Source organism: Zootoca vivipara, chromosome 6, assembly GCF_963506605.1.
Source record: "Zootoca vivipara chromosome 6, rZooViv1.1, whole genome shotgun sequence".
Taxonomy (NCBI): Eukaryota; Metazoa; Chordata; class Lepidosauria; order Squamata; family Lacertidae; genus Zootoca; species Zootoca vivipara.
The window spans coordinates 49,307,596-49,323,692 of record NC_083281.1 but is presented as its reverse complement, the minus strand read 5'-3'; the positions used below and the strand labels follow the sequence as shown (position 1 = coordinate 49,323,692).

The 16,097-nt window shown below is 40.5% G+C and overlaps 1 protein-coding gene across 1 annotated transcript in view; it reads right to left on the bottom strand.

Annotated features, from left to right (window-relative positions):
- SLC7A6 (solute carrier family 7 member 6) overlaps positions 1-14,143 on the bottom strand; it is a 32,851-nt gene extending 18,708 nt beyond the window's left edge. Inside the window, exons 1-5 of the mRNA XM_035118099.2 lie at positions 13,853-14,143; positions 12,290-12,350; positions 10,597-10,749; positions 5,552-6,120; positions 1,128-1,253 (exon numbers count right to left, since the gene is read on the bottom strand). Of these exons, the coding sequence (XP_034973990.2) occupies positions 1,128-1,253; positions 5,552-6,083 (658 nt within the window). The 5' untranslated portion in view covers positions 6,084-6,120; positions 10,597-10,749; positions 12,290-12,350; positions 13,853-14,143. The remainder of the gene's footprint in view (positions 1-1,127; positions 1,254-5,551; positions 6,121-10,596; positions 10,750-12,289; positions 12,351-13,852) is intronic.
- Positions 14,144-16,097: the final 1,954 nt, after the last annotated feature.

The following is a 16,097-nucleotide window of genomic DNA, read 5'->3' as shown; positions in this document are numbered from 1 at the left end:
CACTGGCTTTGACTCCGCCTATTGATAGTCTTGCTGCCTTCTGCCTTACCAGTCCCAACAGGCACCACTTCTGTGTCTTAAAACACTCACTAGAAAACAGGTTCCAGTTACTCTGAATGTGTCAAAGAGGCTATTCTTCTACAACAGTGAAGGGTATAAACAATTTTTCAGAAAATGCACTGAAAATTTTAGTTTTTCAAGAAACCTGCAGACACTTTGAAATGTACATAGAGTATTGTTAAGGGTGCACATAAACTGCCTGAAGTGCCTAAAAAATGCCCTAGGGGGCATAGTCTAAGGAAACTTAATGCAGCCATCTGTTAAAGCCAATAAATTTTGGTCTGGTTAGTGCCTGGGAACCTGATACACACCACCTTGAGTTCTGTGATAGAACATAGGAAGCTGCTTTATACCAAAGCAGACTATTGCATCAATCCATCTCAGTATTGCTTACACTGACTGACTGACAGGCTGAAATCTTTGCCAGTCCTATCTGGAGATATTGAGAATTGAACATGAGATCTTCTACATGAAAAGCAGGTGCTCTACCACTGAGCTACAGAAGGTGGGATATAAATGAACTTTAATAAAATCAATGAATAAAACTAAATTAGTATTTCCATGACAAAGTAAACTAGAGGCCCAGCTATATGCAACACTTTGTCGTGTAGTTATCTACTTAAGAACATACATAATACAACAAAAATGAAGGATTCAGATTTTTTTTATTGGGAGGAGGGGAGCAGCAGCTGGTGTGTCTGTGAAAGCATTAAGAAGCTGCTCCTCCATGCTTCCACACCTATATATTTTACATTTGATTTTAAATTTCAGAGTAAAATCACAAGTAGTTCAGTCCCCAGATTTATGTTAACTCACTATCTTACTGTGAGTTTTTATTTTCAATTTTGCCTTCATTCCTACCTAAGAGTACAGATGCAAGTTCTAGTTTTATAAGCAGAAGTTGGTTCAATTAGAAAGTTAGTTACATACCATACCATACCTGAAGCTTCCTATTTTTTGAAGGGATCTGAAACTGCTGTGAATTTTATCAATAACCCAGTAAGTGTTCCTTAACATTTTTCTTCTGATCAGTACAAACCTTTACACATTATTTCTATTAATCTTACCCTGGCTTAGTTTAACAATTCCTGTTATGATGATGACAATAAGGGCAATGACTTTGGCATAGGTGAATGCATCCTGCACCCTTGTTCCCCATTTAACATAGGCACAATTTATAAACGTTAGAAGACCTAGGAGACAAAAAGGGAAGCAAGGAGGCATTAGAAAGTGCTTTGTTTTTGTCTTTTAAAAATCAGTAATTGGTTTGAAATTCTTTCCATGCCAGAGCTAGCATGTCACAATTACATATTTGTGCAAATAAGCTTAGGAAATCAGGATAAGGAAAAACTGTATTTATAAAGACACAGTTTTATTACTAAAACGTGTCTGTTATTTAACAGTTGGTTAACTTCCAACAAACTGCAAAGCAGAAAGGATTTCAGGACATATGCACATCTAAGGAGAGGGTCTAGAAGGCATGAAAATACTTCTTGGCCCAATTCGCAGTCTAATTATCATCTTAGGAGTAATCTTGTACCTCTGAAATGAAGGAAGATTGCAAACGAATACACATTTTAAATGACAACATTCTTATTGAAAATAGGAATCACCACTTAAAAACTTTTTGACAACACAGTGTGTCAGTATAGTGGTTAAAAGAACCCAAGCCACCAGACCTAAAGGGCTAGAAAAATTTAAGGGTAATTCCATGGTTTAGGGAAACATCTTAATCGAACCATGAAGAAGCAAAAAGCAATGCAAAAGGCAATGCAAAATGCAAAAGGCAATGCAATATTAAATGCCACTTTTCCTATAACCATCTGGAATGTCTTAATTCTCATATTCTTGATTATTTCAGAAAAAATAGAAAGCAATAAAAACATTTTCTGCCATCACAAAAATGTAAAAATTACTTATAAACAAAAAAATGGCTGACTGTCTCATCTTTTTCCAGCAAGTCCTGAACTCCTCAATGAAATGGGAAGAGATTGACTAAAAGGAGGCAGGTTTACTATAGTACAGCATGCATCACATCATCTGAATGCAGAATTCTTCTGCCTTCTAGATTTCGAGAAGCTGAAATGGAAAAGGATACTTCTAATAACATTTCTAAAGGCTACTCAACTTATTACCGTGCCCTACAACTCAAGTTGTTTCTATTTGACAAGCCAACCTAGATACACAGGGAGTATCTTATGACAACACAAAGCACTTACGAAACTACTCAGTAAACAACAGTATGTGTCTGTGTCTCTGTGTCTCAGTATGTCTCTGTGTCTCAGTATAGCAGAAGAGTATTTATTTATTGGTTTTTACGCAACTTGGTATCCACAACTGCATTTTCCTTCCTAGCCCCTGAGATCACAGATCAAGGCAAAGAGTGTATCCTGAAATAAAAACTATTTTAATCCCCAAAATTAAAATGCCCATGATGTGTCAATATTCTAACACATCGCTGTTTCCACTGACCTGGAAAGAAAATGTTTTCATGACTTCTTGTGAGTAAAAAATCACCACACCAACCAGTGTTATGCGCATGTTTTCCTATCCTGGGTTCATTCACAAATCATCATCATCATCATCATTCCAAACCTGTGCTTCTCAGCCCCACACCAATTCTAGCCAGAGTGGTAAAACTACTCAAATCCTAATTGCCAGAAAAAGGTTGACAGGCTATGTAGTTCCCCAGCAAGCTCAAAAAAGACAAACTAATTTCACTGAATTTCAGCCACTTAAAAAGTAGCTTTTAATGCTGCCCCAATTCAAAGCACTCTAAATGAAGCAACAGAAAATACATAATCACAATAAGGGTAATAATAAATAAAATGTGGAAATTCACAACTTTTGAATTTAGTTAATCTAATCAAGTCACAAAGGGGGAGCAAGAAAATAAAGGAACAATAATGGCCATATTTGGATGAATGCATCTTGTCTTAACAAGTCAAGACACGTGTAAGCCTTTTTGTCTGTGCACACCCTTCACAGCTCTACTCAAACAAAATGCTGAAGTATTGATTTAACCATAGTTTCTGATTTTGTTATATGGTTATCAGCTTCAGATCTTAAACAACCAGACAAACATGCTAAGTCTACACTGAAGTCACAGTCAAGCATTCAGCCAAACAAGGAGAGGACAAACTGTGCAGGGGGTGTTGTGCCACACCCCTCCACTTCCAACCATTGTGCATTCAACAGAAAGATACAAAGGGTGATTCTAAGTGTATTCAGCCAAATGTGCATCCTCAGACTGTCATACATTCAATGTGAAGGTCGGAAGTGGAGTGCAGTGGGCAGTAGTACACATCTGCATGGTGCATGCATCCCCTACATAGTTTGTGTCCTCATGCATTTGGATTAAAGCCTAAATAAAGTTTTACAACCTATTGAAATGAATCCAGATCAACACAGAGTTAAAGGCGTATTCTCTTTGTAAGAGAAAATAACGAGAAGAAAGATCTCAAGTATAGTAACAAACACAATAAGCCAGGGGGACACCAACCAAACAGCTACAAGCACCATGTGGCCAACATAGGCCTTCACTGGCAAACCCAGGCAGGGACCCCAGACTCTGAAAAAGACTTTTAAAAGTCTAAAGTCTCCTACAAACAAAGGTATGGACCAAAATGTACAGATCCCCTTCGAAGTGATTTCTGTGAAATGAGGAATTTATAGCCAATGAGTGAAGACAGTTCTATGGCCAATGAGTGAGTTGTTTGGACACCAGGTAAAAGGAATCCTTAGGGTCTTAAAGAGCTGCTGTTTTCCCCTTCCCCTCCCCTTCTGTCTTATTTTCCAGGCAGAAATTCAACAGGTTATTTTTTTTTCTCAAATGGAAATACAGTCACCATGATTGCACTTTCTCTAATCTTGTGTTGTGGTGCCATGTGGTATTATGCTATGCCCCCCCCCCAACCATGTTGTGCCTCCTGGTCCAAAAAGGTTGGCGACCTTGACAATAAGTACCGTAATGTATCCTGTTTATTATTGTGAGCTTTCTATAGGCCCAAGAACTAGCAAATCCTTACAAACATCAGAATGTAAAATGTTTTCCTGTATCTTACTACAATTGTCCACTAAGCTCATATGAATAATTTTGCACTTCTACTTTATTCCCTCTCACCTGCATTCTAAAAGATGTTGCAAATTCTGAATATTTAACAACTCTTGTCAAAGTGCATGGATATCTACCTGTTTTGCCTACTAACTCTTTTTCCTGCTAACAATTATCCAATGCTTCTGGAAAGTTCCTTAGTCTCCTCGTATACATATTCAGTGAATGTGAATAGCACTTTCAATAAGTTACTTTCAGTAAGTGTGCCAGGTTTGCAGTCTTAGCCTTCAAGTTAGTAATCTTGCCTAATCTCCTTGCATATGTACAGAGAGAGCCTGTTATATCTTAAGCAGACAAAATTTTGCAGTGCAAGAGACATGTGGGCTGCATGGCCAAAGGTTCTGGCTTATGCTCCTAAGGCTGTAAAAGGCTATATTTAGTTGCAAAATAAATAATGTTCTCACTGTTATAGCAACCAGTTAGTATGCATGGTTGTTCAGGGAAAATATGGATTTCAAAATCTGAACCTAGATTTTTTTTAAAAATCTATTCCTCCTAACCACAAAAAAACTAGATGGAAGACTCCTATTTAAATAATAATAATTCTCCACATAGCAGATGTTGGTGATACACAGGGAATCACTGTCATCTTCATGTCCTAATTCTGAGCTTCCAGAAACACCTAGAACTGGCTAAAGTTGGAAATAATATCCTGGCCCCTTGTTGGTTCCTGTATGAAATTCCTAATCCTAGGAATGCTAGAAGATTTTCTGCCTACAGCTCTAGTATTTCTTGCTCCTATTTCTGGCTACCCAAGACTAAGGCTATCTCAAGCATTCAAGTGGTATTTCAGTAAGTACAGCCCTGCTTGCAACCTTCATGCAGCATCTGTTCCTAACAGGAAATAGTCCCAAAATCCATGGTGGGAAATTGACACTATGGCTGGATCCAGACACATCAAAATAGTGTTTCAGGAAAACGCATTGTAAACCTCAAAGTGGGAAATCACACTGGCGAAAGTCAGAATCCCACAGCACCATTCTGGAGTCACATATAAAACACTTTTTGTTTACTAATGTAGCTCAGTCCTATGTGTACCAGTTTCCTACCAGAGATTCTATGATAGGTAGCTTCAGCCCCTGTTAGGAATAGATCAGGGCCCTTGGGAGTGCCTGCTGCTTTCCTCTAGCCAAATTTAACATTTGAATTTGAGGGGACAGGAAGGAGAGAGGATAGTGCTCACAAGAGCTTGACTCCACTCAGGGCAAACAGTGGGACAAATTCAACCCTGCTCCTTCTGTCATTAATCTTGCCATAACTAATTTAACTGTTTTGGAAGCATATTTGACTGTTGAATCATTGCAACTGATGCCTAGATGGACTCCTTTCTTTCCCAAGCCTACATCAAGGCAGCACTTTTGTTAATAAAATACTTACATATACAAGCCGCTGCAATAATTCGGCAAGCGATGTAAGGAGGTTGACAGGAAGGGAAGACAGGCTGCACGATATAGTTGGCAAATGTTATTGCAATAATTGCCTGGCTGGTTGGCTCAATGATCAATAGTGAAGTCCACAGGCGTATAAAGGCAATGAAGCTTCCAAAGGCCTCCAATATGTATGCATAACTAGCTCCTGATTTAGTGATAGTGGTTCCAAGTTCAGCATAACATAGAGCTCCGAACACTGAAAAAATCCCACCAATTGCCCAAATTACTAGTGACAATCCATAAGATGTACTGTAGTTGAGTACTCCTTTGGGGGAAACAAAGATACCTGAACCAATCATGTTTCCTACTATTAGGCTAATCCCATTAAGAAGAGAGATTTCCTTTTTCAGCTGCATTGTTCCGTGGTTTCCTTCATTTATTTGAGTATTGTCACTTTGATCTATTTTATCTGCTTCCTTAATTGGGTAATATTCAGTCAGTGAATTCAGAGGTGAAAAATTCTCTCTCTCTTCCATCATGATATTCGCATGTATCCACTGCAACGCCAACCCCAAACTACAACAAAAGAGAGAGGTATTATTAAATACTGGCAGTTAACTTTTTGAGAGCTCCACTGGCTAATGAGTAAGGTATAAACGCTATAAACAAACAAACAAAGCAAAACAAACCTGAGATATTCTTGATTTATAGTGTGAAAGGTGGGATACAATTAGTCATATAACCAAAAAGCAGCATTGAAACATTTATTACAGGACTACTGCTCATAATCAATTTTAAACTATAAAGTCTTAAAATGTTTCATCACAGTAAGTACAGCACACATTACACAAGTGTCTTTGCAGCAGATCTCTGGTAATTACTCATTATATGTTTCACTCCAAAGCCTGCACAAAATTGAGTCTTAAAGCAGGCCTGTAAATAGCCACATGCCTTGTCTGTAGTGGGCAAGAATTGCCTCCAATAAGACAGGAAAGTTTTAGTATGCTGGAAAATAGTTCAGTCTTCAAAAGGTGTGTGTCTGGGCAGACAAGCTAGTAAACTTTGTGGACTTACTTGCAAGGCTGTATTAAAGTAATGTCACAAGTGCCTATTGCTATAATTATTCATTTACTGCTTGCTGTATTATTATAACTACTGGAGCCAAGGATTTTCAAGCATCTCCTGGAAATTAAGATTTATTTGCAATCACAATACTGCTCACTCTCTTCCAGAAGTACACAAATGCTGGTGCGCCTTACTAGCCAACTATTATTTGTTCTTGCTATCAATCTCTTCCCCTAAACCTCTGGGATTCTCAGGTAGCTTTGGAAAGAGGCTTCTGCTGTGGAACAAGAAGAACAGCAGAAGTCTTCCATTGCTTGGGAAATACTCCTGACATTGCTTATGTTCTCCAAACTAAAGTACAAATGAAAGCTCTAGAAAGTGGGCTGTATGAGTGTGGGGCATCCACCCCTGGAGGGTTGGAAAGTGAAGGATTTGCCCCATTCTTAAGCTTTAGCTTTGAGGAGAGACCATAGTTCAATGCTAGAGATGCATTGTTTGCACAAGATCCCTGGTTCCACCTCCTGGATATCCAATTAAGTAGTAACACTCCTTTTAATCAGTTTTCTTTTAAACAATTGTTAAAACCTATATTTATTGCCTATTTTTAGATTATTACTGTTTTTCTTTTATTGTTTTATGTATTACATATTTATGTGTGCTGGTCAAGAACCGTAATAAATCAATTCAGACATTCATTCCAATTAAGGAATCTAAAATTATAAGGTTGTAAAATATATTGTCTAAGACATTAGAAAGCCACTGACAGCAAACAAAAATAGTCCAATGGTTGTATCTAAGTTTTACTCACAGTAGACCCATCAAAATTAATGGATCAAGTTAGTCATGGCCATTGATTTTCAACCCTCTACTCAGAGTAGGACTGGCATTGGCTACAACCCCATACTGGGTTGGGTAGAGCATGTAAAGGCAGCTTTATATGTTCAGCTACAGAAACTTCAAAAATAAGGCCACTTTACACATAATGTCTTCTGACATTGAAATTATCTCAGTGCAGAAAAATGTCATCTCCAAATAGGCCCCACTTAGGAAGCATACTAATTGAGGTCACAACCGGACAGCACAGACAACACAAAATCCAGAAGGGACAAGTATTTATGGAACCATACCTCTGGAGTTGATGTGCTTTACAATAAGGCAGGATAAATATGTACACAAAGCCCATTTGTTATATTTAACTTACATTAGGAATGTCCTTTTGCATTTTTAGAACACCATCCACCAAGCACTGCTCTTACACCAGCCCCCTTCATATCAAGCTTGGCTTATCACATTCCAGACATCCATCAGTAAAATCACCCAATTAGTCATTCATTCTCTGAATTAATGCACTGTCTAGAAAATCAGACATTTCTGCTTATAATCATAGCACAGGTTAATTAAGGAACATTTGTTAGGCATCTGGTAGATTGTGATGGGTTACCATGGACCATATTTTAGTGCTAGGCTGCCAGCGATGTAGTATGGTCCTTTTGTATTGCATCCCGAGGACTGTTGCGACCAGAAATTGATGAGAGTGAGGGAAAGTGTGTTTTGTTGTGTTTTTAAGTGTGAGTGAATGGACCATATTCTGTTCATATGGTTCTAGAGGTTGTTGTTTTATTACTGTACTAATGATTGCTAGGTTTAGAACTCTTTATTTTTATTCTCTTTGTAAATTGCCTAGAAATTATTTTTACGTTAGGCAGCTAATAAAACAAATAAATACATAATGAATAGAATATACCTAAAAAATAAAAACCATAGAAAGGGTAATATCATATCAGGAAGCAATAGTCAACCTTTCTAGATATAGAAATATTCCTTCAGTAGCACCTTAAAAACCAAAAAAGTTTTTATTTTGGTATGAGCTTTCGTGTGCATGCACACGAAAGCTCATACCAAAATAAAAACTTAGTTGGTCTTTAAGGTGCTACTGAAGGAATTTTTTTATTTAGCTTCGACTCAGACCAACATGGCTACCTACCTGTAACTATTTCTAGATATAGGACACACATACAAAACTCACTTTGGGGCTGGGGTTGAGTTACCTGTCGTTTCTGATCTACTATCTCTTTCTCCCTTTTCTTTCACCTACTCTTTAAACAGATCTTAAACACAAAAAGGTGACCACTCCTGATAAGGCTGTGATCCACTTGGGACTTTCAACCTACCAGCTGTAGAGAAAAACTATTTCATACACTGGGGAGGGGGGAAATTTCTGGCTTTAGTTAAACTAACATTGCATCATATCTGATCAAACCAGTTGTTTAAAAAATGACTATGTTAAGTCTAACAAACACCACTGCTTCACAAATAAACCTATTGTTATTTTTAGTGGTCGCTGTCACATAAGTAACCTGAGCTCCTCTTGTGTTCCCTTTGAAACAACAGAAGGAAGTACTATTCTCAGTGATACTTCTGCTGTCTGCAGCTGAATTGATACACTTTCCCAATTTATTCTATCTCAACATCACGAATACCATCACAATATTGTTTCTCTTAAAAAAATACACCAAAAACTCTTTCAGAGGACACAGTTGTAATGTTCCTGACTGTCAACATTTTGAGAGCAGGCTAGTGTATCATGCACACCCTCTTTTCATGCATACAAATTGCTCTCGCCATTCCTCAGACAGCCTATGTCTGCACCAGCATTAGCCATACATCCTCTAACCATGTTCTCTCTTGAATACGCTTTCCAAACCCTGACTACAATGGGTGCATGGGTTAGCATTGACCATGCCCAAGATCAGTATAGGCATAAATCCTTGACCATAGTTAAAGCTATGAGAGGAAGGGTGAAATGAGTAAGTGCCATAGAGGGATGGAACACACAATCCCACAGCTTGCTCCTAATATCATAATCATAATAAAAGATTAAGAGCAATACTTCTACACCAAACAATAGCCGTATTTTATCATCAGCCCAGAGGCCTGTAATTTTCTGGGCAGTCAGTTTCACTGGTTCAGTCATCTTTACATTGTTACTGTGTTGAGTCTACAGAAAAACACCTGAAAATCAGTATATATACTGTATTTGCTTGGTTTCAGCTAGAATTACCGGTAACTAGAATTAACAACTGAGATGAAATTTCCATGGTCCTTCTCATTCTTTTTTGAGTAAGAAATTGAATAAATAGGGGCAGAGACATTCATGACTATATGTGTGAACCAGCTCCCAGGTAAACAGACAGAGAAATTGTCAATTGCAAGAAAGGCTGTACCTCAAAGTACAAACTAATGTGCAGAATGGCTCCCCGTTTGTGGAATGCTTTCCCCAGGGAGGCTCACCTGACATCTTCATGATATATATTTAGGTGCCAAACAAAAATGCTCCTATTTAACCAGGGCTTTGGCGGATTAACATTCTATATCCTTTTAAATGTTTTTGTTCTCGTTATTGTTTTTATTATATATTTGCACTCTCAGTTTGTATATTTATGTTGTGAACCACCCTGTGATCTTCAGTTGGAGGGTGGTATACAAATTTAATAAATAGTAATAACAGTAAAAATAAGAATAACAGAAAAATGGATTGCTAACTTTGGACAATCCATTTGTGGGGCGAGGTATATCAGCTCTCCATGCTATTTTCAGTAACAAACACTCTCTATCAGGAAGGCATCCTAATAAACAAGCAACAGAAATCAAACCCCAAACATGAAACCACCCCACCCCTAAAATTCAGAGATGGTTTTGCTGCTGTTTGGCAAACATTCATAAAGAATTTCTGTTCTCAGACTAAATGTGTCACAATACATGACAATGAAATATAGGGGGGGGGGCAGTGAGAAACCTACAAATTCTAGGTGTTTTTGAATACTTTTCAATAAATTGGAAGATGGGGGAAGGCCCATTAATGCTATTTACACCAAAAACTAAAATAAAAATTGAATACACAGTTCACGGTGGATTTATAGCAGAAACTACAATGACAACAAACATGCAAATCTCCAGTGCTAATTTTGTGTGTTACTATGTACTTACTGATTGAACGGCTTGTACAACGGCTTGCGCACTAGTTCCAAACTTTGTACGACAGCGTCAACAATTCCAGCATTTTTAAAAACTGCCTTTCCAGAAATCAGTAGCTGGCCACAGTGCTCTCTCCTTCTGTCTCATGAATCAGCACCATATATTCTGTAGAATATACAAGTATTAGGATCTCAATAAAGTGGACTAAAATAAATATGGATTGTGTTGAATATTCACTGCAGAGGAGTACAGGATATTCATAGCATTGTTTGGCATAATTGAAACTATTACCAAATTAAGGTAGGTAAAGGTAAAGGACCCCTGGACGGTTAAGTCCAGTCAAAGGCAACTATAGGATGCAGCGTTCATTTCGCTTCAGGCCGAGAAAGCAAGGATTTGTCCACAGACAGCTTTCTGGGTCATGTGGCCACCATAACTAAACTGCTTTTGGTGCAATGGAACACTGTGACAGAAGCCAGAGCACACGGAAATGCCATTTACCTTTCCACTGCAGCGGTACCTATTTATCTACCTGCACTAGTGTGCTTTCAAACTGCTACTGTAAGTTGGAAAAAGCTGGGACAGAGCAACGGGAGCTCACCCCATCACACTGATTTGAACTGCCAACCTTCCAAATGGCAAGCCCAAGAGGCTCAGTGGTTAAGACCACAGTGTCACCTGCGTTCCTACTATCAAACTAAAGCAAAAGAAGGTTGGTTATCATCACAGAGGAAGTATGAATCTGTGCCGTGTAAATTAGCAGAACTCCTATGTAGATAAAAATGGGAAGTGTAAATGTATCCTAAGATACACAAAGTTACAGAATAGCACAGTGGGAAGGCAGGAAAAGAAAGGAAAGTACTAATTAGACAGACTTAATTCTGGCACAGGAATCAGGTGCCTGATTTGTGAGCGTCTGCAGGGTGCTGTCAGACTAATACCCTAAACTCAAGTGACTTTATTCAGAAATATTTCCTACTGATTTCAGTGGATTCTACTTTCCAATGAAACACAATTATAATCAGGCTGCAAGTTCTTGAAAAAAAGATACCGTACTTAAAAACCATTCAAATGCAATAAGTATACACCATCATATATGCTTCTATGGTTATGATCAGCACCAACTAGTTTTGCAGCTTAAGATGGATTGAGGGGTGGTGGGCCAGTTTGTCCCCATTCCCTGAATAGCCTTCAATAAAGGTGCCACAGGTGCCACTTCTCCATAGGTTTTTTTTAGTGCTAGGCTGCCAGTGATATAGTATGGTCCTTTTGTATTGCATCCCGAGGACTGTTGTGACCAGAAATTGATGAGAGTGAGGGAAAGTGTGTTTCGTTGTGGTTTTTAAGTGCGGGTGAATGTGTGCTGGTGTAAGTACAAGTGTAATAAAGGGTTTGGAATTTGTGTAGATATTGAGTGAGTGAAAGAGTATTGAGTGGAAGCTTATTTTTGGAACACCCTCCCATCAGATGTCAAAGAAATAAATAACTATGTGACATTTAGAAGACATCTGAAGTTAGCCCTGTTTAGGGAAGTTTTTAATGAATGATGTTTTAATGTATTTTTAATCTTTTGTTGGAAGCCACCCAGAGTGGCTGGGGAAAACCAGCCAGATGGGCGGCGTATAAATAATAGTAATAATAATAATATATTATTATTATTATTATTATTATTATTATTATTATTCTGATGTTTTGCTTTACATACTGTGTTGCTTTATTTTGTTGCTTGTTTTCCTGGCTTTTTCATAAACGGTGGTATACAAAATCTGAAATAAAGAAAAATAGATTTACTTTGGCAGCAGCCCCTTATCCCCTGTTCCATGCAAATGAGTGGGGGAGACCTTCTAAAATGTTAAGCTCAGAGAGGGCCCCTATTGGTAGTTCCCACCTTCTCCCTCTGAATATGAGTCGTTTTTACTGATTTTAATATTGTATTTTTTAATTGCCCTGGAACCTCATGGTGAAAAGTGGGTAAGAAAGCAAACAAAAACTCCCATTCACTTGTACGTGGACTTGGCTGTAACAAGGAACAGGAGCTGCCATCAATCCATCCAGCCCAAAGTGCCTTGGTCCTCAGCTGCAGTTGTCAGGCTCCACTAGTGCAGGGATTCCTAAACTGTTGTCCATGGGCATTGTTTAGGGGCAGGGGATGAGAGCCCCTCACAGGGGCCTGCCCAGGACACCTTGCTGTCTGGGACAGAGGACCAAATGGTGCCCCACCCCAGTAAAGGTGTACAGCACCTACAGACTATTCAAGTTATTTTACCCCCCAAAAAGCTGCATTAATTATTGTTATATTTATTTATAGCCCACCTTTCCCCCAGAAGTGGGATTCTAGGTGGCTCGCAAAAATTGAAACAAACATTAGGCTAACCAAAACATCACAAAATAAGTGTGCAAGCTTCCATGTTGTCCAGAATTCTTCCTCAGGTCAGATCAGCCTTTGTCAACCTCATGCCCTCCAGTTGTTTTGGACTACAACTTCCACCAGCCCTGAGCAAAATGTTTGGAGGGCACCAAGTTGGCGAAGGCTGGGCTTAGATGTTAGCCGGTGCAGAAGAGAGAAAAATGAAGCTGATGCTTAACTGAGGCCTTCCCCCGACAGCCAAGTTTTTCTATTTATCTTGCCCCCACCCCATTTGCATTATGTCTGCCTTCTAGAGAAGACTGATGAAAAAAACTAAGATTTCGGAGCTTGCACACCATTTGGCAACATTTCAGTTGGCCCCATAAAAACGTCCCCTACGGTTGTCGAGTGATTTGGGCACCAGAGGCAGAAAACCCGGACTCTCCTATTCCTGGTGGTGGTAATAGCGGATAATAATATCAATCAGAAAATAATAATAATAATAATAATAATAAAATATTCAATTCGAATACTGTACAGTACTCAACATTTGAAACACACAGACACCGCCCCCCAAACCCGCTGCCTAATGGCAGGGCCGGCCTGAGTCACCGGCCACCCTCCTTGCGCTGCCCCGACACCCAAAATAAAATAAAATAAAATAAAACCTTCTGTGGCGCCTGCACTGGCGATAAAGAGAAACGGGACCTCAGAGGCAGCGAGCTAGAGGCGCAGGAAAAAAAGAGAGAAGAAAGCCGGGCTCCTTCCGCCGCCGCCCCCGCCTCGTCCCACCCGCTGCCTCTGAGGTGAATCCCAGAGGCACCGCCATCCCAACCCCCAGCAGCACCTCGAGGGCACCCAGCCCGCCTTGGCTCTTCGCTCCCCTTTTAAGCCTCGCTTCTCCTCCTCCTCCTCGCTCACCTCATGCCCCGCCGAGCTGGAGAGATGCTCAGGTGAGAACGCCAGCCAGCAAGCCGGGCAACCTGCCTGCTGCCGCCTCTCACGCGGGCGACCTCTAGCCGAGCAGCTTCCTCCGCCTCTCGCCTTGTTTTGTTTTCCCCTCAGCGAGAGCGGCGAAGGAGTTGGGCTGCCGGCCCAAGGCCCCGCCCCGCCGCGGCTGAGGCGCTCGCCTGAAGAAGGCCGCCCTGGTGGTGGTGTTGGTGCAGCAGCAGCGCAGGCGGCGGCCTAGGCAAGGGTCCTCCCACCGCCGGCTCCCTCTGGTGTCTTCTTAGCTTCTCGCAGGCTCTCGTCAGAAAGGCCGGGCGGGCTATTTTGGTTTCTCGGTTCCAACAACCAACGCCACCACTGCAAAACCACGAGAGAGAAAGGTTTGAAGAAGGGGAGCAAGGCGCGGGGGGGCGTTAGGGAGGCGTTTACATTTTCACAAGAAAAAGTGAAAAGTTTTGGCACAGACCCCCTTGGGGTCAGCAGGGTTTATTCCTAATAAAACGTGGGAGGGAAGTTATAAGGCGGGGGGACCGATGGGCACACCCCAAACTACAGGAGGCACAGCGCATTTGTAGTGAAGTCCCACAAATTATTACAACTATTCATCAAAACTATATCACATCGAATTGTAGAGTTGGAAAGGGACCCTAAGGTTCATCTAGTCCAACTCACTGCAAAGCAAGAATGTCTGCTAAAGCATCCCTTGCCAAATGGATTTATTACAACATATTTACAAATGGATTTATTACAGACATTTTCCGCCCACAAAGTGCAGGATTCCCTTCCCTCTAGTATTTGATCCTCACAACTGCCCTAGTGCCCTGTGAGGTATGTTAGGGCGAGACATGGTAACTGACTCAGCATGTTAAAAAAAGAAGGGGAGGGAGAGAGAGACTGATTATATTTAAGCACATTGCAGAGGAGCTTGGATTTTAGTTGTAAAGAAAAGCGTTTAAAAGGCATAATGTGTTTGGGAGAGAACTTAGTTCTACACCAGCTGCATAGAAACATAAGTTGACAGTTCCATTCTTAAGTAAAATAATATTTCTAATTTTGTAAGCAATATTGTTTCTCTACGTTTAATACATGTATCTCTTCTTCACTTATTCCATCTCCTGAGCCTGACACATCAAGTAAAGCTTAAGGCTGGAGTCCTAGGCACACTTATCTGGAAGTAGGTCTCATTGAATGCAACGGTATTTACTTCTGAATAAACTTGGATAGGATTGCAGTCAACATATGTAAAACGGCCACCCCAGGCAGTCAATAAATATATACAATGCAATAATAAATCAATAATATAATGAACACAGTGACCACTCACAATGTAATAACAACAAAATGAACTGTTTGAATATTAAAAAGAAAAACAAGATATCCTCATCAGCATCCCTTCCCCAAGAAGCTTACAATCTAAAATTCACCACAGGAAACTACAGAAAGGAAGAGCATGGGAAACAGGAAAGTAGTAAGCCGTTTACTATATGTCTCTAAGCTTAGCTACACACAATAGGACAAGAGAACTGGTTGGCACACCCTTGGGCAGCATGTCTTCAGTGGCACTGCCTTTCTGAGTGGCTCAGAGCCAGCCCTACCATTAGAAAGAGTGAGGCCTGGAGTAGCACAGTGCTCAAGGACAGAGCACTGTGTGCTACTTAACCTGGCTCACTCGCTGGATCGTCACCTTGTCATGGTGAGTGGGCTTGCACATTCCTATGACCCTTGTGAGCAAAGCCATCGGGAATCTCGTACTCACAGCAGGGTCACCCAAGGTGGTAAGGTCAAAGGGAAGGAGCTAGACAAAGAATGATCCAAGAAGTCCTCAAGGGCAGAACAGGCGGATGGTAACAAGCAGTATGTTACAACAGCTGTGAAGGCGGATGAAGGCTGCAGCAGATAGGAATCTACCGGTCGTCGTGACTACTCATGCCATCGGGAAAGATGCAAAGACTGCGCGTTGGTCAGTGTGCAATGATCTACACACATAAAACAAATTCACGCACAGGCATCTTCCAAAAACCCATCCCAAACCCAAACCCCAAAAGTCCCATGGCGATCAGCAAATGGTAATGGGGGCTGGATCATGAAATCTGGAAGCCCCTAGTCATGAACCGGCACATGGGTGGTGGATACAGATTCAGGCATTCTGGAACGAGGCAGTTGAGCAGCTCAGCAGCTGTATCCATGACTGAGCAGCCCTTTTTAGGATCCATTCTGC